The sequence below is a fragment of the Lathamus discolor genome, chromosome 5 (assembly GCF_037157495.1).
Source record: "Lathamus discolor isolate bLatDis1 chromosome 5, bLatDis1.hap1, whole genome shotgun sequence".
In the NCBI taxonomy this organism is placed as follows: domain Eukaryota; kingdom Metazoa; phylum Chordata; class Aves; order Psittaciformes; family Psittacidae; genus Lathamus; species Lathamus discolor.
The window spans coordinates 75,789,654-75,810,758 of record NC_088888.1 but is presented as its reverse complement, the minus strand read 5'-3'; the positions used below and the strand labels follow the sequence as shown (position 1 = coordinate 75,810,758).

At 38.9% G+C, this 21,105-nt stretch overlaps 1 protein-coding gene across 2 annotated transcripts in view; it reads left to right on the top strand.

Moving 5' to 3' along the window:
* LOC136015408 (cytochrome b5 reductase 4) overlaps positions 1-21,105 on the top strand; it is a 49,532-nt gene that overhangs the window by 8,742 nt on the left and 19,685 nt on the right. Inside the window, exons 5-11 of one of the 2 annotated variants that reach the window (XM_065681327.1) lie at positions 3,424-3,462; positions 6,867-6,921; positions 8,533-8,590; positions 8,693-8,786; positions 9,355-9,387; positions 10,052-10,174; positions 20,513-20,653. In XM_065681327.1, the coding sequence (XP_065537399.1) occupies positions 3,424-3,462; positions 6,867-6,921; positions 8,533-8,590; positions 8,693-8,786; positions 9,355-9,387; positions 10,052-10,174; positions 20,513-20,653 (543 nt within the window). The remainder of the gene's footprint in view (positions 1-3,423; positions 3,463-6,866; positions 6,922-8,532; positions 8,591-8,692; positions 8,787-9,354; positions 9,388-10,051; positions 10,175-20,512; positions 20,654-21,105) is intronic. The other variant, XM_065681328.1, reaches the window with a different exon arrangement.

Below are 21,105 nucleotides of genomic sequence, written 5' to 3'. Positions count from 1 at the left end.
TGGCAAGTTGCATATATATTGAGATATTTGAATACACTTTATGAACAGTTATCCTTTCCAGAATACTTTATTTGGTTCTTCAGTTCGAATTTAGTTGGAGAAGATTTTGCTGATACAACAGACTCCTCTGAGCCAGGACAGCAAGAGATTTAGTATATTGTCTGAAATGCCTATGATGGTTTCCAGAGAGTTTAATCGTCAGTATTTGTTTTGGTTTGTAGGCCGCAGCAAAAACTTCTTATAGGTAGGAATCAGACTCTGTTATGGAGTATTGGCCCTTAGCACAACTGCAGGGAAAACATGAAGAAATTAGTGATTGCAGCGTTTTTTCTCAAATTCAGTGGCATCTTTTAGTTCACAAATTCAGCATCTCTTGTAGCTCTTAAGCTTCTGGCAGGGTGCACCACATACTTCCTAGCACTTTCATCACATCGCCTAACAGTTAGGTTGAGTTTGGTCTGTACATGAAGGAGAATAATATTTTACATCTCCATGTTGCTGGGTAGCTAGTTCCAGTGTGGAGCTTTTGGGGTGAATGCACCGAAGTATGAAGAAACCTCAAAAATGTAACTGCTTAATGGAGTCAAGGTGTTACAGATAAATTACTGCTACTTTGTCAGCTCAGTTAGAAATTTGAAAGTAAACTTGACTTTTGCAACTATAAGGTATTCTTGAGACATATCTTTGCTCCTGCCAGCTATGACAGTCTATTTTCTGCTGTATACTTTTTCGGCTTTCCTCCATAGTAGGACTCTTCTATCTATTTTGCTGGAGTAAAGTTTGCAGGATAAAAGTTGCCAACTCTGTAAAACCAGTTCCGTTGCTTGTGTCTCTTAGCCATTTCAGGCTTGAAAAAAATGTAATTTCAGTAAGAATCGATCTGATTAGACTGGATTTGCTAAAATTCTTCACTGTGAAATTCTCAAAGTTGACTTTGAGGTCAAAAGCATGATTAACTAACTTCACTATCAGCCAGCAATAACTGTAGTCTTGCATCCTTCCAGAAGGACCATATTCAGCAAAGTTTGCATTTGAAAACAGAATAATACTAAGTAAGGTGCATGTTTTTGAATGTAGAATTAAGTGGGCTCATAAATATCAAGGAAACACAGGACTTCAAATCATGGAATATAGTGGTGGGTTTTTTTTGTGACAGAAGCTGAGTGTTTGGCATTAGGCAAGCATTGGTACTTGCTGTTTGATACAGTCTCAGTACAGTGCAGGTAGGGCATATATAGGTATGTTGGGGCATTTCTGGAAGATTCGTGGTTTAACTTAGTTTTTCTTTCTTGTGTTCTGGTGTATTTTTGAAAGATGGTACCATTATTTGCTCATCAAACTGTATAAGGAAGCTATTGTCCTTGCATACTCTAGTTTGTTATTTCTTTAGGAAAGAAGAGTCTTCTGAAAATGCTGCTTATAAGTGATGTTTTGTCGACTTGTCTATTGGGAATGCTGCTTAATGGTATGGTAGTGGCTAACAGGAAATTCTGAAGTGTCCCCTCACGTCCCTGGAGTGTTACGGTGGATCTGTGCACTGAAACATGTAGTGTTTATACTTCCTGAGAAGACCAGTGTAGTAACCAGAGCAGTCCTCGGGCATATGAGAGATGTTTTCAGTGTCTCCCTCAACAAACCTGTACAGCATTAAACTGCTTTCTTTCACTTCAGGGTGCTCAGCTCTAAACACTAGTAAGGACATTAGTTTGTTGTCTGGTATCTTTTAATCCTGCTAATATTTATCAAACACATTAGTACATGTCCCTGTGTTACTTCTTTACTGTAAGAGTGATAGAGCACTGGAACAGGTTGCCCAGGGGGGTTGTGGAGTCTCCTACACTGGAGATATTCAAGGCCCGCCTGGACAAGTTCCTGTGTGATGTACTGTAGGTTACCCTGCTCTTGTGGGGGGGTTGGACTAGATGATCTTTTTAGGTCCCTTCCAACCCTTGGGATTCTGTGATTCTGTGATTCAATGGTAATGTAATGGGAGTCGGAATGCATGTTGTAATATTCTTAATTCAGTGAGGTTAGACTGAAAGCTATGGTGTCATCCAAGGAAGAGAGGTAGGGCTGTGTCTTGGAAATGCCTCAAACTGTCCTTAAAATTGCAATGCCGATTTTGGTGCAGTGTGCTAAAATGCAGTGATGTGACAACAGGCTTTTGAACATAAAAAAATACCTTTCATCAGAAATGAGATTTTGTAAATGACTTGCCTATGCTGGCAGAAAGCTTGAGGTGATGTACTCTAGAATAAGAATACACAGGCATTTGGGTGAACTGTCCCATTTATCTTGAGTGTTTTTTGTTGTGGCACGACATGAAAGCCTTTGATGAGCACAATTCTCGGGCAGCTCTGAAGTAATTTTGCAGTATTGTATGCGTGGTCTTTTGTTCCAGGAGCCTTTCCTTCACTTCTCTTGCAGTGGCATTTTTCCTCTGACACTGGCTGCTGTGAGGCAGAGCACTGAAAGGGATTCAGAAGAGCAGGGGAGAAAAGTTCACTTTTTGGCTTTCATAAAAGGGAGCAGGAAGAACACACCGCTGTTTCTCCCACTTCCCCAAACCTGACTCCAATAAAAGAGAATATAAAATTCACCTTTATATTGGGACATTGAGATGTGCAATGTAGAAAAGGCAGAAAGGGGCCTGGGCACATCCAGAGAACTTAGTTTCCCCACCAATTTGCTGTGAGCAGAAGGATATGTGGCTGAGAGGTGCAGTGCCTTTCCACTCGAGTTGAGCACCTTATCTATGACGTGATACAATGTTTTATTCACCTCCTTGGTTGTTTTTTTTGTTTATTTAGTTATTGTGTTGATGTTTTGTTTTGGGGGGTTTTAGGGTGTTTTTTTCTGCTAGTTGTTGTGTGTTTGTAATAGTTGCATACTGTGGATTTAATGAAAAATTCAGATAGTAACTTGTCAAATAAACTAATTTGACAGAAGGAGCTTACAGAAACATTATTTTTTTTCCCCTTGGGTTTCTGCCAAGGATTTGGTTTCAATTTCCAAACACTGGGTTGGTCAGATGCAGTTTCAACTAAGTGTTGTCACAACGCAAGTGTCATTGAAGGTCTGACAGATCTAGTGAGTTTCTTAGCTGTGAAGTTCATAATTGCAAAAGATAATCTGTGGTGTTTGTTTTGAAGTGCTGGAGTTCTTGCTTTTCCTGCCTTTTAGTGCTGTGCAACTTCTGGCATGCTTAATGTGCTATTTGTTTAATTATATATAATCTTGGAATGGCAACCAATGCTGCATTTATTTGAAACTTCTTGACATATGGAGCATCCTGGTCAATCTGTTAACGTTTTGGAAGGCTTAGTTGGGGATTCTTACTTGGCTTATTTCTTCAGCATGATGTGTGCAAGTACTGTGGTGCAACTTCTTACTGTGGTGCTCATTTTTTCTTAATGTTTGTAGAGATTACTTCTGTGTCTGAAGAGAAGAAGCAGCTTAATGGTAAGTATTCACCTGGAGTGAGGCAAGGAGTGAATCTGAAACTTAGTTAAATATTGTTGAATGAGCAGTATTTGTCCAGGCTTCTCTCTGTCATTGTGTTTGAATCTGATGCTGAGGCTTTAGTGATCTGTGGAAATTACAGAAGGTAGAATCCTAATCAGGTATTGTGAATTCAGTGTTTAAAAGTATTTAAAAGGCTGCTCTAGAGTAGTATAGATAAGGGAGGGATGAGAGGGATGAGCTTTATGCTTGAGTGAGACAAGTTAGGTCACAAATTACTGTGTCCTGTAGAAATCCTTCTCTGTATCGGAAAAGATAGATGGCCATAGTGTTGGAGTAGCAGGGTCAAGACAAAATAGTTCAGGTTGGAGGAACATCTGTGGCTTGTTCTGTCTTGTCTCATGCTCAAAGCTAGATGGTATATAATATTCCTCATGAGCAACCTCACCCTTAAGGGAAGAGGTGAGGAGACAAGGTATGGTATTTTGTTTTTTCACCCTTCCGCCAGTTTTTCACTGCAACTTGTCTATTGCCTCTTGTCCCTCTCTCGAGAAGCTTCAGGGTGTCTTCTCTATAATTCCTTCTCTCCCACCTCCTTCTCTTTAGGTAGTTGACAACTGTATTTGGATTTCCTCCTTAGCCTTTTCTTCTGCAGGCTGAACATCCACAGTTCCCTCGCTGTCCTTTCATATATGCTATGCTGCTCCAGCTGATGACCATTTTGGTGGCCTTTCTCTGGACTTGTTCTGGTATATCAATGTATGTCCTGCAGCAGGGTGCCAAAACTGGACACAGTACTCCAGATTGGCCTCACAAATGCTGAAAGGAGAGGAAGAATTGCTTCCCTTGAACTGATGGCTGTACTTTTGTCCAGGATAAAGTTGGCCTTCATCACAACAAAGATGCAATTATCTGCCCAAGTTTGGCTTGTCTACCAAGTTACTGGAAGATTTTCTGCAAAGCTCCTTTCTGTCTAGACAGGCCTCTTGCTTGTTTTGTTGCATTAGATTTATTTTCTTTCCCCTGGTGCAAAATTATGTGTTGCTTCTGAGCTTCATGGAACTTCTGTGAGCCTGTTTCTTCAGTTGGTCTACATCCCTTTGAATGGCAGCCATAACCATTTGTGTTTTGGCTGCTTTTTATGATTTGTTATTGCTCCCTTCCTGATAGTGGGACATTGTGTGTGCCCTTCAGGCTCCTAATGGCATTATGAAACACTATTGGCATTCCCTGTTCTTAGGGAATACCACCTGTAACTAGCTGCCAGTTGGACTTTGGACTGCTGATCAAACCTTTTGTGACTGACAGTCCTACTAATTTTCTATCCAGATTTAACCCACATATCAAGCCCAGCTCTCTCCAATGTGGCTATGAAGATAATGTGAGAAACTTATCCCTAGCTTTGCTCTCCCATGGGATTCTGTGAAGCAGTTCACAGAATTAGGTGAAGTTTGCTCTCATGAGATGCAGAGCTGTAATTCTGCTGTTCATCCTAGTCACCTGAAACTCTTTCATTTCATGTCTGCTGTTAGCCTTTGGCTTCACCACCAGCTTTTCTTTACTTATGACCACCATGACCAGTAGAGCACTTTACTTAATTGCTTTATTGATCACATGAATCATAGAAATACTGTCTTTTTATTGCAATGTGACTTCTTGTTTTCACATAGCATCATACAGCGTTCTAAAATAATTCATAAATAACTTGGTTTGCCAGAAAGCTCTATTTTATTGTGTCTGTTCACATATTTCTGTTGACCTGCAAAATCAAAAAAGGAGCATGTATGACCATGAATTCCTCTTACCCATGGAGGCCAACCTAAGCATATGATATATGCTATAGAATCAGAATGGTTTGGGTTGGAAGGGACCTAATTCCAACCCCCTGCTGTGGGCAGGGACATCTTCCACTAGACCAGATTGCCTCAAGCCCCCTCTAACCTGGACCTGAACACTGCCAGGGATGGGACAACCCTAGCTTTTCTGGGCAATCTGTGCCAGCACCTCACTACCCTCACACTGAAGATTTTTTTTTCCTAATATCTGATCTAAATCTACCCTCTTTCATTTTAAGGCCATTTTCCTTTGTCCTATCCCTACTGGCTCTTGTAAAAAGTCTCTCTCCAGCTGTCCTCCAGGAAGGCTTAGCCTTTGAGAAGGCTTTTTCATTAGGTAATTGGTTTTCTTTTGCAATGATCTGACTGCTGTGCCGTTTAGCTTCCTTGGAAGCTGCAGATGGTGTATACTTTAGAGGTAATTAAGGATCAAAGAATAAGTAATTCCAGCAAGTGTTAACTGCTTTGGGTTAATTCCCCCATCTGGATGATCAAATAGTTTTGACAGATTGAATTAGACCTGAGTGGCTTTCTGTTTATCTACCTTCCACATGGTGGAGCCACTCAATTACTGTTTAAGCCTGTAGTCAAGCTACAAAATTTACTGACATTTAGAAGAAGATAATCTAGGTAACTGAGAATTCGTACATTAATTATTTGATGCATAGCCATTTCAGGTTTGCAAGGTTTAATTTGAATGGCCTTGAATCTAGAATTTACCAATTGTTATCCAAGACCTCTACTGAACGATTGCCCAGGAAAACTCCTGCTGTTCATGTGATGTTACAAATCATACTATATTTCTGTCTGTGCAGCTTTCTCTATCCTGATCCTATATAAGTATTCTGTTTTAAAAGCAACTGCAATTCTTCATCAGTTTTATCTGTCATCTCTGCTCAAGTTTTTGCCAAATACATTAAGTTTCTGTTAGGCCAGAGATTAGTATAGCTGATATTTTCAAAGACTGCCCAAGTGTTGCCTCCCACGAAAGCTTTTTCAGACTGTTTCATGTTGTTTAATTATTAAAGTGAGTAACTGAATTCTGTGAACATTCCTAGAGAAGTGCAAAGTAGATTAAGGCCAATAGCTTTGCTTAACTGGCTGACGTGAAATTGACCTCGTGAATTAAGTTAAACCATATGTCCCAAGTTGAATTTGTTCATCTGAATTGTATAAACAAATACTTCTGTTAAAGGAGATTCATTCCAATAACCCTTCTTCCATGCTTCATTATCACAAAGTGTGAAAGCAGAAGCTAGAAGCAGATGAAACTGGGACCAAGCTACATGTACTGGAAGGAGTGCGTGCACAGGTTCTGCCATATATGGAATATATTTTCTGAAGTAGAACTTCATGTTCAGGGAGCTTACTCTGCAAAAGAAAGTGCTGAATAAAAATGAAATTTAAAAAGTACATGGATGCATCTGGCTGCCTGAGGAAATGAAGCCACTAAATATTGTGGAAGGGTATTTTGAACATTCCGTTTCTAAACCCCAAAGTGTCTCTGATTCTGATTTCTATTAAGCAAGCATCACAGTAAATATCTTAATGACTCTCTCCTCACTCTAGGTATGCTTCCTGAGAAGAAAGTACTGGGTGCTTCTTCTAAAGATTTAACTCCAAGGTAAACATTTTTCTTTTGCTGTCTGTCAAATGTTCTATTTAATAGTTCTGTGTGGTTCTTAGAAAAGGCATTCAACTTCTTCCATGGTCAGCTCTTGATGTTTCAGCTAAATTAGTGTATATCATTAGCAGCCTATTACAGGTAGGAAAGCTGAGGGTCAGGCTTAAACAACTTGCCAAGGTCATGTTGACTGTATAGGCAGATGATGATGCAAGAGTCTTTGCTTGCTCTGTTGGCTTCTAATGCTTGCCGTGCCTCCCATCGTAAACAAATGTATGGTCTATATTTGCAGGCTTTTCAGCCTTGCTTCTTGAGAAAGCTCCTAGAAAATTATTCCAACTGGCCTGCTTACTTCTTTGACTTTAGTGATCTGTTCGTTAATGTATGAGTTGGTATGCCTTGGAAAAGTACTTGGTTTCAAGCTGAAGTGTATTAAGATATGATAGCTGTATTCAAGTTTCTAAAATATGCAAAGGGAAGCAGGCACTAAAACCCCACTGTGGTATCCCTGCTGTTGTCACTGAGGTATTGTTTTGCTCCATGATACCTTGAGTCACCAGGGTTTATTTTCTCACTTTGCATAAAAATGTCCTGTGAACATGTAATTTGTGAGCTAGCTACATGCAGTCATACAAAATATTGTGGCTTGTGAACAAATGGAAATGTGGCTTACCTTCTGAAGTGATCCCCAAACGTTGCTACCTTTCTTCCTGTGTGTCTAGCATTTTCTGGTGTGTGATGTGTGCAGCCTAGAATGTGTTGGCTGTCAGGAGTGTCTACCGGGAGGGGCATTCTCCTCTTTTGCCTTTTTTTTTTTTTTTTTTTCTGATCTAGGAGTACAAACAGTAGATGGAAGTGGCTAGGACACTGGGGAGAAGAGAAGATGGTAGCAATATAGGTGTGAGGGGTTAACTTTATTGTGGGAATAGAATTGAATTTCACTGGCAGGGCTTGCAACCCATATAGAAGTTAAGTGAGAACTATAGATGCCTGTGGTGGAGAGCCAGGCATGACATTGTCAGACGTATGGTCCCCATGAAAATGGGTAGAGAAAGGAATAGCTTTTCTGGGTTAGTTGGGTAAGTTACTTCTTGGCAAGTGTAAGTCCATACAAACTCCTCCAATTGTCATTTGGAGGCTTTTGGTTTCATACTTTTCCCTGGATTTATTGCAAGGTTTGGGCAGCTTGGAATGCAAAATCTTGATTTGCAGAGATGAAAGGAACTGTGGTTTTGTGGTATGTGAATGCAGTCTATAATTCTTGGAAGCCACCCTGGCTGTATAATAATTCTGTCTGCAGTCAAGATTATCATCATCATGTTAGTAAGGTTCCTATACTGCAAAGAGGATGCAGGTGCTTTTTATGTAAAACTAACACCATATAATTTTAGCTACAACGTGCTAATGATCAAGATGCATAATTAGACTCTTGTTCTTTTAACAGTATTTTCAAAATTGTTAGCTCTGGACTTACCTATTCAAAAAATAGTAAATAATGTATTTGGCTTGTAAATTCATGAAAGCTCTACTTGAAAACTGCTAGTTAAATATATTTTGGTATACCCAAAGAAAGTATATATTCTTCTATTTTCTGTATTTCTTGGTTTACAGTTATGACTGGTTCCAAACGGATAATTTGATCACCATTGTTATATACACTAAGCAGAAGGTAAGTGGATTTTATGAAAGGGAGAATTACAGGATCCATTTGTGATCCAGCTTGAATTCCGAGAGAACTTTATTAAAATGTTTTTTTCCTTATCTATGAAAGGGTATGAATGCAGAGTTGGTGATACTTGACTGTGAAAACAAACGATTAAGGGGAGAGATAATTGTGGATGACTATTCGTATCTTTTAGAAGTTGGTAGGTATGGTAATTTTGCAATTTGAAAGTATTACATTTTCATTCTGCTTTATTAAACTCTCATTAGACCATATGCTTTTTACAGATACCATTTAATATTTTCCTTCTCTTTCATTAGAGATAATTAATTTAAAGTACCTTGATGTAAATTAATTACATTGTTTATCAACTCACATCTTCATTTGTTTAGTATCTACTGAATTTTTACATGTGGAATAAAGTGTAATAAGAAATTGATGTTTAAGTTGTGTAGACTTTTTCTTCATGGGTGTTTTTAATAGTTATTAAAATGCCCTTATTCGAAAGGGCAAGTGGAATGATGTAGATAAATACAGATTTGTAGCTTTACATGAGTCAGCGTTAAAAGTAACGGGGGAAAAAATATGCCTTTGTTAATGTTATGTGGCCTGCAGAAGTAACAAGTGAAATTTCAGGGCCAGATAAAGATGCATAGAGTTCCAGGTGATTAGTTCATTCAGTACTCCTAGCCTTAAACTGTGTGCATATTTGACAACTAGAATGTAATTTTGTTTTTACTTAATATGGAGCTTGTTTCTCTTAATTTCAGATTTGGATCATGCTGTTCAAGAAGACATGGCTGGTAGGTGCCGTCTCTTGCAGCCCTTGTGTATCAGTTTCGATATCAGAATGTGGAACTTCAGTTTATTTTTCTGACTTGCCAGACACTTTACAGTTTTGCTTACCACCATGTTCTGACACAATCGGATCAAACCAAAACATACCTTTATTTATTTATTTATTTATTTTAATTGTGGCATTTGGACCTGTGAAAGTAATACATTGATGGTGCTTTGATCCCCCTGAGTGTGACTAAATGTTAAAATAATTAAAGTTGGCTCTGTTGTGTATTTTTAAACTTTTGTGTGCTTAGACTGGGATTTTCTAGCATTTAATTACTCAAATGGCCTTGAGACGAAAGGTACTGGTAAATAGTGGTATTTACCAATTTTAAGTAAATGAGGACTCCGAATTCATGAGCCTTCTTTTTGACCTCGTGGGCTGTGAAGCCTTTCACAATGTATTTAGTAAATAAGATGCATTAATTATGCATAATAAGTTAGTGCTTGTTGTTTTAAATGCACTGTAAAGCATTATAGAGAGATATCAAATTAAATATATTTCCAGCTGTCTTAATGTAACAGGTTAATTGACTAATTCTTCTAAAATGTAATTATACTGGAGGAGTAAAATTTTTTTTGTACAAAGTGTAATTAAAAGTAACTGTGAAACCTTTTAATTTTTAGTAAATATTGCTGAAAAAGTTGGGAAAGTAGAGATTATCTTAAAGAAAAAAGATAACGTTCATTGGAAAATTCTGGGACAGCCCTTGGAAAATCATAATACATTTATGAAACGTACGGACAGAGGTAAGCAGTTTCATGTCCATGTTACCAGCTGTTGTAAGACTTTTGAGCTTGTTAGTCATGTTTGGTCTCTCCCAGCATTTTCTTTTTCTGTCGTCATACCTTCATTCCTTTCAGCTTTGTTGTCTGGTCTCATAGAAAGCTGCTCAGGAATTCTCCCTGAAAGGGTTCAGCTTAGGGGTGTTCTTTTGTCTTTGCTTTGCTTTGCTGGCTTGTTTTGTGCCACAATGGAAGTGGAGGTCTTGCAGGCTTGCAGAAAGACTGGAAGAACCTAATAGAGGAAGGTGAAGACTGCTTGAGCATTGTTCTGTCTTGTGGCTACCTGTGTGCTTAATATCCTTTCTGTCCGTATGAAAACTTCAGTAGACCCTGAGGAGATAGTGCGTGGACTTGTGTCAGTCATTATAGAAGTAACTGTAGTGAAGGAATAAAAAACTCCACTTCCAGCTTTACTGCATCTATAGTAATATTGTTCCAGCACACTGCATCTTTGTAACTTGAGATGTGATTATTTAAGGACTTCAAGCTGTGTGTTGGTATCAAGCCAGCCTGGAATAAGCTGATGTGTCTGCAAGAAGCAGTAGTTGTTGTATGAGTTCAGTCATGATAAAAGAATAGTGTGAACTTGATGCAGCACCAAAACGTATTACCCTGATCAGTGTGCTGCTTTTTTTATAGCTGTATTTGAAATTTCTGCACAATTACATTGCGTAGCATCAGGAGCTCACTTGCATTACTGCATCTGTCCAGTTTCTCAGGATCCTCCTTGACCTTCTTTCTGACAATGCTTAAAAATTGGCTGATGTTAGTCTGCTTTATCATGTATGAAAGCAAGGCTGTACGCTTTTAAGAGCTAATTAAATGTTTATCACCATGTTGTACACCTCTTACTGGCTCTCAGTTGTGCTGCTTAAGCCTTTAAAGTTGCAATGTTACTGTGGTACAAAAAAGAAGACCGACTGCATAAAAGCATCTCTCTTTCGCTCCCTTTAGCTTATGTAGAATATAATTTTCCTTATGACAGTTTTAGAAACTGTTGAGTCATGCACTTTAATATCAGATTTTTCATTATAATCCTCTGTATTTAAGGGGATATAACCTGGAATAATAAGTTGTCCACTGCCCATTGCTCATTTTCTACCTCCTTGCCACTTTTTATGATTAAGAAAAACAAAATGAGAAAATACAAAAGAACAAGAGCTGTAGAATATAGTGGCTTTATGGATCCTTTGGATATTAAGAAGACAAGGATGATTTGATGCAGTTATCAAAAATCCAAATTGAGCATTAGTAACCAGTGCTTACTAGACGATTGTTATGCCTTTTTTTTTTTTTCCTAAGAAGTCAGTCTCCAAAATAGCATTTGTCCTGTTATTCAGAGAAGTATTACAGGTGTTGGGTAACTTTATTATGTATCACTGATGAGTTCAGATCAGTTTAAATTGAACCTCAAGAAAACTGAAGTGAAAGGGCTTGCTGAGCCTGGGTTTCTTCAGTTTGTGATTACAAAGGTAACGAATCTAGCAAATACATTGGTATCTATGGCTTTTTAATCCATACTCCAGAAACTTTTATTCTGCAGGTTTTTTAATTTTGAAACTCCAATTTTAAAATAGAACATGCCAGGAGGTTTATAGAGGAAGAGTGTTCAGGCCTAGATATCTGTCCTTTATTCCAATGCTGCGCTTTCAACTGGGCCATAAAATCTACATGTTGGAAGCTTCTGTTCACTCAGTTTAGTCTACAGTAGCCACTTTCTGTTTCTGCTTAGAATCGCACTGCCTTTTACTCCAAATTGCAACATTTTTAATTTTGCTTCCACTTCTGTGGGTGCAAAATAACATTATGGGTGAAGAAAATCGCACCTTGCGCAGTGTGAGTACAGAAATAACAACAACTCTAGATAATATCCATATCTTTATTGAGTGTGCTTTTATTTTTGTATGCAAAACTGCTTTTTCTGAAGCAAAATTATGCTGGAAATAATATAATCAAGACTTCCAGCTTGGTAAGTAATTTTATCATGGCTGGAAGGAGCAGGTGGAAGAGCTGGCATAAAGTATACTAGGATTTGAGTATGAGCAGCAGAAACAGTACCAGTGTTGAAGTAGTTCCTTGTGAGAGCTGCTTTGCTTCCAAGACTTAAACTGGCTAGTTAAGGCTATAAAATAGCTTAATATCTAGTATTTCTATGCAGCACTGCATACAGGGTAGCACAGATGCCTTGCATTAAATAGTCTGTTCTTTTTTTCACTTGGATTTATATTATCTTCCACTGCTTACTCTCAGCATTGCCTGTTCTTTCTGATCAAGGTGAGAGTCTTGTTTTAAGACACTGTAACTGATAATTTCCACTTCTGAAAATCTGAGAACAGATTCGAAAGTAGTGTTACCTTGTTATGTCTGGTTTTATTTATTTTGTTCAGGTTTTCTGTATTTGTAGTTCTTTTAGAAAGGTACTGATACTTTGATACTTTCTAATATAAGTAATAATTTTATTCAGAATATTTCCACACTTCCAGTTTTGCAGCAGGATTATTCTGAGGCTGTGAATAGTAAGTGCTTGTGGGAGCACTGATGTTTAATTCCTTGGGGTTTTCTTATCTTGTGTTTTTTCTATAATGTTTTTTATTGATAATTTCAAACATTTCCATTTTATTTAAAGCACAGACAGAAAGGCTGAAAAACAGGCACGACTAACACTTGAAAACTTTACTTGATTTTATGTTATTACTTGTTTATGACAGCATTCCTGAATGAGTTTGTGATTCGTGATGTGAGGGGGTGACCGCCACAACCCTCCCAAGCACCTATACTTTTATTTTGCCAGTGGCCATTTCTAAATTCTACAAAAAAAACGCTCTTCTTCAGAGGCAGTGGTGCAATGCAGAGATGATACGGGAAGCCTGTGATAACTACTTGCTGTGAAGAATCGATTAGCAGAACCCCTTTTTCCCTCTCATCTGGGAGTATCACTTTCCCAGCTTAAACTGCATATGGACTCTCAAATTCCTGCCCAGTTTAGACTAACATTTTGGCCAGTGTAACTGAGAGGAAAGAACAGAATTGTTGAATTTCTTCAAAGTTGAGGGGAATTTTTAAACAAATATTAATGTAGTTTCAGGAACTACACCGTGTCTTAGGATCTCTCAGATTCAGAAGAATATTCAATACTGTTTCTGCTCCTTAAGAAGGATTAAGTACTTAGTTAGATCAAGTGCTTAGTAATTATTTATACCCAACAGTATTTAATTGAAAGCACAATTCAATATAATTAGATTGTCAGTGTAGGGAAGTTGGTGACATTACTCTTAGCTAGCTATTATGAAACTGTTCATTAGGAAGCATAAACAAAAGCTAATAGTCTTAGTGCCAGCATCCTGTGAAATTTAAATGCAGTATTAAAAAAGGAAGGTAGAACTTTCTCGTTTAAACAAACACCAAACAAAACCCACAGTGCAATGATGTAGTACAGTTTTTCTCCTAGGTATTAAGGCATGATTTTCTTGTAGGTGCCTTTTCTGGGAAATAAGGTATGGAAGCTCACTCATGAGGGGATAGGTTGTGATCAGCACTGCATATCATGCTTCTGTGTCAAGGTGGAATTACAGTGAAGTCTTGGAGGTTACAGGCAAGCACTGTAATACTGTTACATAGATCTGCATTTTATCAAAGATGGTTTCAAAAGACAGCGACTGGAAAAGAAAAAAAACCAACTCGAGCCAACCACCAAAACCCACCCAAACTTGAATTTCAGCTTTGTTCACCTTTGGTTGGTAAAACAGATCTTTTGACTTTGTGTGTGTCTGTATCAATGGAAAAACCAGAATTCTGCCAAATTATGATCAAGACTTTCACCACTGACCATTTCAATAAAACTTCATTGCTGAGTACAAATCTGCTCCTGATGTCCCTTCAAAAGACTTGTTGCTCTGAATAAGAAAACATTGCATGTACATGAAGAAGAACCCAGTAGGCAAAAGGATGACATTCTCCAGAAAGTATCTCGTTGCAGGGGTTTTGAACTAGATGACCTTTGAAGGTCCCTTCCAACCCAAACTATTCTGTGATTCTGTGTATCAAAGTGATTTATCTCTTGATTCTAGCAGAGGAGGAAGTTCAGTTTAGAGGGTGATTAGCTTGTGATTGCATTGGGTTTATGTAGCGAGGTTTTGGTAGCAGTGGTTGCTCTGAGAAGAGATCAGGAGCTGTGATACACTCAGTATCTGCAGAAAGTTTGGTCAAACCTAACCTCCTTGCTAATTACTTTCTATACGTTGAGAATCAGGATTTGTTGCTGGGCACGTGCATCATTCTCCAGAATTGCGGGAGCAGTGCCTTTTGCTTTGTATTTTGTATATTTTATGTCTTTAGCGTCTGACAGTTAACTTGGCTTCATGGGTTCCTGAAAGCAACTGTTCTCCTTCAGCTTGCTACCAGAGGCTGGTTTTCTCTTGTTGAAAGGCTTTTCTGCGTTGCCAGTTGTTGTGCTTGTAGCTCCAGATTTTATTGGGGCCACTGACAATGAACTAATTTTAGTTAATATAGTGAAGAGGATAACTTTAACTAGGAGTTTGCTTAGACCTGGAAAGGTGTCTGTTCTCAAAAATCAGATGGATTGAATTGGCATGAAAGTTCTGTATGGCAAATTAAAAAGAAAAAGGGGGAGGTAAAGGTTAGTTTGTTACATGTGGGAATTTGTCAGGTTGGAAAGGTCAGAAAATTGTTGGGAAATGGTGAATCAGATGATAAATCAGTTTAACTTCTCTCTCTACTCCCAAATGTCTGGAAAAGTATTAGCTGTTCAGTGCTGTGACCTATATTACCAACCTCACAAATTCTTTCAAGTAAGTCATAAGTTTGATGAATTTACAGCAATTCTAGCATATTTTTATACTTATATATATCTGGAGAGCTGCTGTTTTGCTTTAGTTCAAGGTGAAGATTGGTATGAAATGGACTCGTTGCCTTATTTTTCAGCACTGTGGGCATTCTTTTGGTACATCTGAAATGTTTGCTCATTCAAAATAAGCAGCTTGTAGGATGTTAGGTAAAAGATGTGAGAAAATAGTAAAGATCTATTCCATGTCAGAGGCTTCACATCATGTCTCTGTACACATTTCTAGTAGATAACTCTCTAGTAGATATTTGAATAATTTAAGAAAGCAAGTGTATGCAGAAAAATGCCATGGCTACCTACTGTGGCAATAGTGGCATGTAGTGAATTTGATACTAATTTAGCCCATGTACAAATTGCATATGCAGCTAAGATCTAGTAACCTGCCTGTATATTTCCATGCATAAGCATATGTATTTAGACAGTTGACCTTCTAGCAGAGTTTATTTATAACCTTGGAAATAAAGCCAATTAGAAGCATGGCTGACCTGGAACAGTTTGTTTAAACTCTTAACCTATAAGCATTTTGTGAATAAATGTTTGTTTGAAAGCTTTCCTCTGTTTAAAATTATTTTGTTTCTATTGTGGTTGAATTGGGAGGCTGTGATCCTGTGCTTATTGAAGAACAGAATGTTAACAGCAATGGCCATTCCTTCAGGCAGCAGTTGACTGCACCGTCATGGAGCCCTCTAACTAATCCCCAGCTGCCTTCAACTCTTTGGCTGTATGTTTAATCCAGAATATCTGGGAACAGCAAAATGGTAATAATGCTGCATTAAGGAACTGCAGTCCAGATAAGTTACTTAGAAAATGGCAATTCATTAGATGAAGCCACTGAAATACTCAAAGCAGTCCTTTCTCTGCTGGGGAAGGGGGCTGGATGGGCTAGCTTTCCGAGACCCTCGCAAGATGATTTTGTTTTGGTTTTTTAAAGTCCAGCAATTGGTGTCTGTTCTTGAACTGTAGTCCTAGTCAAAAGTGAAGTTCAGCCAGCTTTACCGAGTTGGGGTTCGCTTTAGTGGTGCTGTTGGTGGAGTTAAGAGAGCAAGGAAGCAATGGCAGCGGGCACTTAAGCTGCAGCAATGCCTAGAGTTTCATTTACATTTTGTCTTGCATTTAAGAAAGACTTCACTCTAGACTTACATAAGTCCTCTGTCAGGCAGGACTCACTTAAGAGTTGTTGTTGAGGAAGAATTTTGGCTGACTTAAGGGTTTAGGCCATCTACAAGTGATGTACACTTATTACAGTAATAAATTCCTATTCAAAAGAGAATCAGCATGTGATTTTAGTCAGGAAGTATAGAAGCATCTACTATTGCAGTGGCAAAAATACGAAAGGATAAGGTACTTCTTGTAACTATTAAGATGTAAAGAAATAGTGGAATCATAGACTAGTGGAAATAGTGGAGCCAAACATAGTTGAAATTGACCTTTGGAAGTCATCTGGTCTAGCCTCCTGCTTGAAGCTGTCCAGTCAAAGTATGAACATCTCCAAGGACAGAGGCTCTGGGAAGCCTGTGTTTGCCCCAGTGTTTGATGACAGCACCCTGATGGTGATGCCTAGTTGGAATTTCCTGAGTTGCAGCTTGTATCCTTTGCATCTCATCCTGTTTCATGAGTAGCTCAGCTATTGATGCTAGTGACTTGAGTGGTTTTCAGTAACGTGAGAAAAAGAGGGGAGAAGAAATGTTACTTCAATGAAATTGCTGCAATGCAGAAAGTGTGGTTAAAAGGGCGTCATGCTCAAGTATTCTCATATTTGAACCTGTTAAATTTTGAAAGGCTTTATGTGAAAATATTTACTAGGAATGGTTATAAATTTTACATTGAAAATAGCAAATGACATGTGTCAGGGTCCGATTGGAGGAAAACCCCAGTGCTGGACCCTGTTTTCAGTTCATGATCCCAAGAGTGAAATTAAGATACAAATGAGGTCAAGTACTGTAATCAAACAATTTATTACAAATTACAAAAAGTCGTATTATAAAAAAGAGAAATTATTGTAATAAAGGGGTTAGCAATAGGACAGATTGGAAAAAAGGCAGAAAATGGAGTAAAATTTCAGGGTGCAGAGAGAGAGTCACCACCGTGAATCCAACAGTGTTCGGGGATCCGTTGTTGGTGGTGGGAGTTCTTCAGGGTTTGTAGTCAGTATCAGAGCAAAGTGTCCCCCAAGAGTCAGTGATGGGTATCCTTGTGGAGGCATCCCTCTGGAGTCCCCTTGAAGGTACCCTGTGGAGTGTGTCTTGTGGAGTTGCCCTTGTGGCGATGTCTCATGGAATGTGTCCCTCAGGGTCCGTAGTAGTCACTGGTGGAGAGTGTCCTCACGGAGGTGTACTTCTGGAGTAATCCTCATGGCCATGGCTCGCTGGTGATGTTTCTCTTGGTGATTACCTTTTCCGCTTTTGTAAAGAGGTGGGGGGGAGTACCTCTGCTCTTCATGTCACGTATTACACGTTCCTAGTGGACTAGTTTCCCTGGTCTTGCAGCCAGTTCTTTGACACACGTGTCTGCAGCAGTTCTTGGGATAACAGCTCACACCAGTCCTCAGAGTAATGGACGGAAGAGTCTTAATTCTTTTGCACTCATCCCTCAGGCAGTGGATGGTGGAGTCCCGGTTCAGCTCCTCACACCCTTCTCCCAGGCAACGGATGGAAGAGTCTTAGCTCCTCCCACCCATCTCTGAGACAAAAGATAGGTGGATTTCCATCTCAGCTTCTCAGACCAGTCTTTGAGACAATGAACAGTGGAGTCTGATTTCAGATCAGTCTCACAACATGGTAGGATTATTGTAGGGAACAGGCTGCTTGGTTTGGAAGCATAAAGTTTAGGTCGTGCTGCTTCCACTGTTGTATAGCCTGTTATACTTCCTGACCTATTTAGGCAGGGTGATACTGTCCTCACTCTGATATTTCAGGTTAGAGCTAAAATACTAGGGCTTATTATTATACAAAGACTTACATGAAAAATGCTCTTCTAAAGATAGAACAAGAAGAATCACTTCTGGTCATCTTCAGTTTTGTATCTAGTTTTCTGCAGTATGCTGTCCCTTGCCTTATGTGGCAATTGTTATTTTAGGAAAGTTGTGGTACTTACAGAATCATGTAATGGTTAGGGTTGGAAGGGACCTTAAAGCTCATCTAGTTCCAGCTCCCCTGCCCTGGTCAGGGACGCCTTCCACTAGACCAGGTTGCTCAAAGCCCATCAAAAGTAAAATCCACGTCTCTCCAGTTTAGAAAAAAGGATGTCATGCAGAATAGTGTCAAATGCATTGCAGAAGTTCAGATAGATGTCACTTGCTCATCCCTTATCCACCAATGCTGTAACCCCATCATAGAAGGCCACCTACCAAATTTGTCAGGTGCAATTTGCCATTAGTGAAGCCGTATTTGCTGTCACAAATCACCTCTTTGTTGTCCATGTGTCTTAGCATAGTTTTTTGTGGGATACGATGCATAATCTTGTCAGGCACAGAGATGGGAATGACTGGCCTGTAGTTCCCTGGCACTTCGTTTTTTTCACTTTTCAAAAATGGGGGTTGTTTCCCTTTTCCAGTCCATGTGACAGTGGACTGCGACAGCTTATCAAGTATGGTGGTTAATGGCTTAGCAACTTCATCTGCAAATTCCCTCAGAACCACGGATGCATCTCATCAGGTTCCATGGACTTGTGCACCTTCAGGTTGCTTAGATGGTCTCAGACCTGATCTTCTCCTATAGCAGGCAGTTCTCCATGCAACCAGTCCATGCCTTTGCCTTCTGTAGCTTGGGCTGTGTGGCTGGTTGCCTGTGAAGACTGAGACAAAAAACTGCTATTTGTTTCCAGTTGTTCAAATATTAACCTACCGTGGTAATGGCAAAGGGCCAGTGTCAATTAATAGAATATTATACTTGAGGAATGCCTTCCTGTATTTGGTGTTTGTTAAGTTAACATTTGTAAGCATGTTTCTTTCCAGAACAAAAGCTACCAAGTGTTTTTTTTTTTTTTTGCATCTGTGCCCTTTGCTCTTTCAAGTACTTATTCCTTGCTGCTTTACGCCTACTTAGGTTCTGCAGTCTCTGGCTCTAATCAGCAGGGCATAGCCCTCTGTTTTGCTGTGTTTTCAAATCCTCTCTTAGACTGTGAAGTGATGTAATGATGCAGATAGCTCAGGATGGCTGCTCAGTTAAAACAGGTGTAGGTCTGGCCAGCCTTACAGTGGGTGCTTTGCCACAGAGATCATTTTCAGTATAAGTGATGGGTTATTGCTCCTGTAGTAGCAGAAGCAGAATAAATGGCTTATCTTGCTCTGAGCTTACTGCAGGTATAGAGAAAACAAATTAAGCTTCCATCAGGTATTGGTGAAACTGTTACAGCTTTTCCCCTTTGTCCTTGAACAAAGCTAAATATTCCGTCTGTTTTCCTTGATAGTATTTTTTTTTTCCTCCAGCACTAACAGGTATTTATAAGGGTTTGTTTGGTTGGGTTTTTTATAATTATTCTGATTAGCTATGTTCTTTGCCTGATTTCTTTCTCATTTTCTTGAAAACTTTTGGTGGAAATGCAGCCCTTTCATAGTGATTTTTTCATTATTAGTATTGCTTTCTTTTTTTTAGTTTCCTTTTGCCTGGCATTTAGTTGTGATGCACAGGTTGAAAGTCACTGTATTTGAGACCCACATCCCCAACTCCAAAACAGCTGTGTCAACAAAAATCTGTGCTGTGCATATGACCTTGTAGTTCATTTAAGTAAGCATGTGAACATATAACTGGAGTTGATAATTTCTAGCTAGCCAAAAGGCACCAATTCATGGCTAAAAGACTTACTGATAATGCTAAGTGTGTGTTGCCTATGTAGGCACAGATGTTAGTTTCATGTTATACTGTGTGTAAGCATTTAATACTTACACGCTTTACGTGTAAGTATTGGTATTGTGTACCTGAACTTGCAAAGCTGTATCAGAAATTCTCATTGTGCTAACAGCAGTGAAAGTGCAACAGTGTGGGGTGGTCAAGTCAATAAATTTCCGAGATGCTGGGTTTAGATAGTCTGTTACTGAGGACTTCGGTGCTGTGCCTAGCTTACGTTTCATTTGCATTACCCAAGCTGGTTTTAGTCTTGCATATGTGTATGCATGCAGCAGTTATATGGTGAATTTAGTGCAGATGAAGTGTAGCAAAAGGGGTTCTGTTTTCTGCTAGTGTTTGGTGGTTTTCTGCTCCTTCCCAATCAATGGTGGTAACTCACAGATTCTGTTTGTTATAAACGTAGTGTAAGGTTATAAGTGAGTCCTTAGTGCAAAATTAGAAAAATGATTTTAAGTAATTATACAACAAGCATCTGTTTATATTCTTTTTATAATTCTCTGTAGTGAAATACATACCTTTCTTCATCTCTTACTAAAAGATGCATAAGTATAGAAAGATGGATTGAGACTTAAGTAACAAGTGAAACCATGTTTTTAGGACTGTTCTACAGAAAATGTAAGCTGGTTTCAAAGACGGAAGTTACCCATGACACCAAGCTCTTCTGCTTACTGTTGCCTGAGAGCACACATCTCCATGTTCCCACTGGACAACATGTTTACCTCAAACAAATCATTGCAGGTAAGAAAAATTAAGAATGTAACAATGTATATATTAACATAAATCCCTTTTTGTAATCTTGGGAGAATTCCAAGTCCATGGCAACTGATTCCCTGGTGGTAGTTAGAAAGTCTCTGCTTCCAGGATCACAGTCAGTGCTTAGTAAAAGAACAGACTGGATTAATACTGCTGGAAAGATAACTGTTAAAGTGGATGGCACTTACTGTTGACCTTACCAGCTCTTCTTTCAATGCCCTTTAAAACAATCTTTCTACTGAAGTAGTGCTGTTCATCTTTGGTGGGCAGGGGGAAGCTCATCATATATGTGTTATATACAATTATCCAGTTCCTTTTAGTTTACAGCTTTTTTGGCATGCGGAGGGTAATGTTGCAGTTTTGCCCTTTTTTTTTCTTTTTTTTTCAGAGGGATTTATAGTAGTCCTGGTAACACTGCTTTACACTCCAGTTGTGTG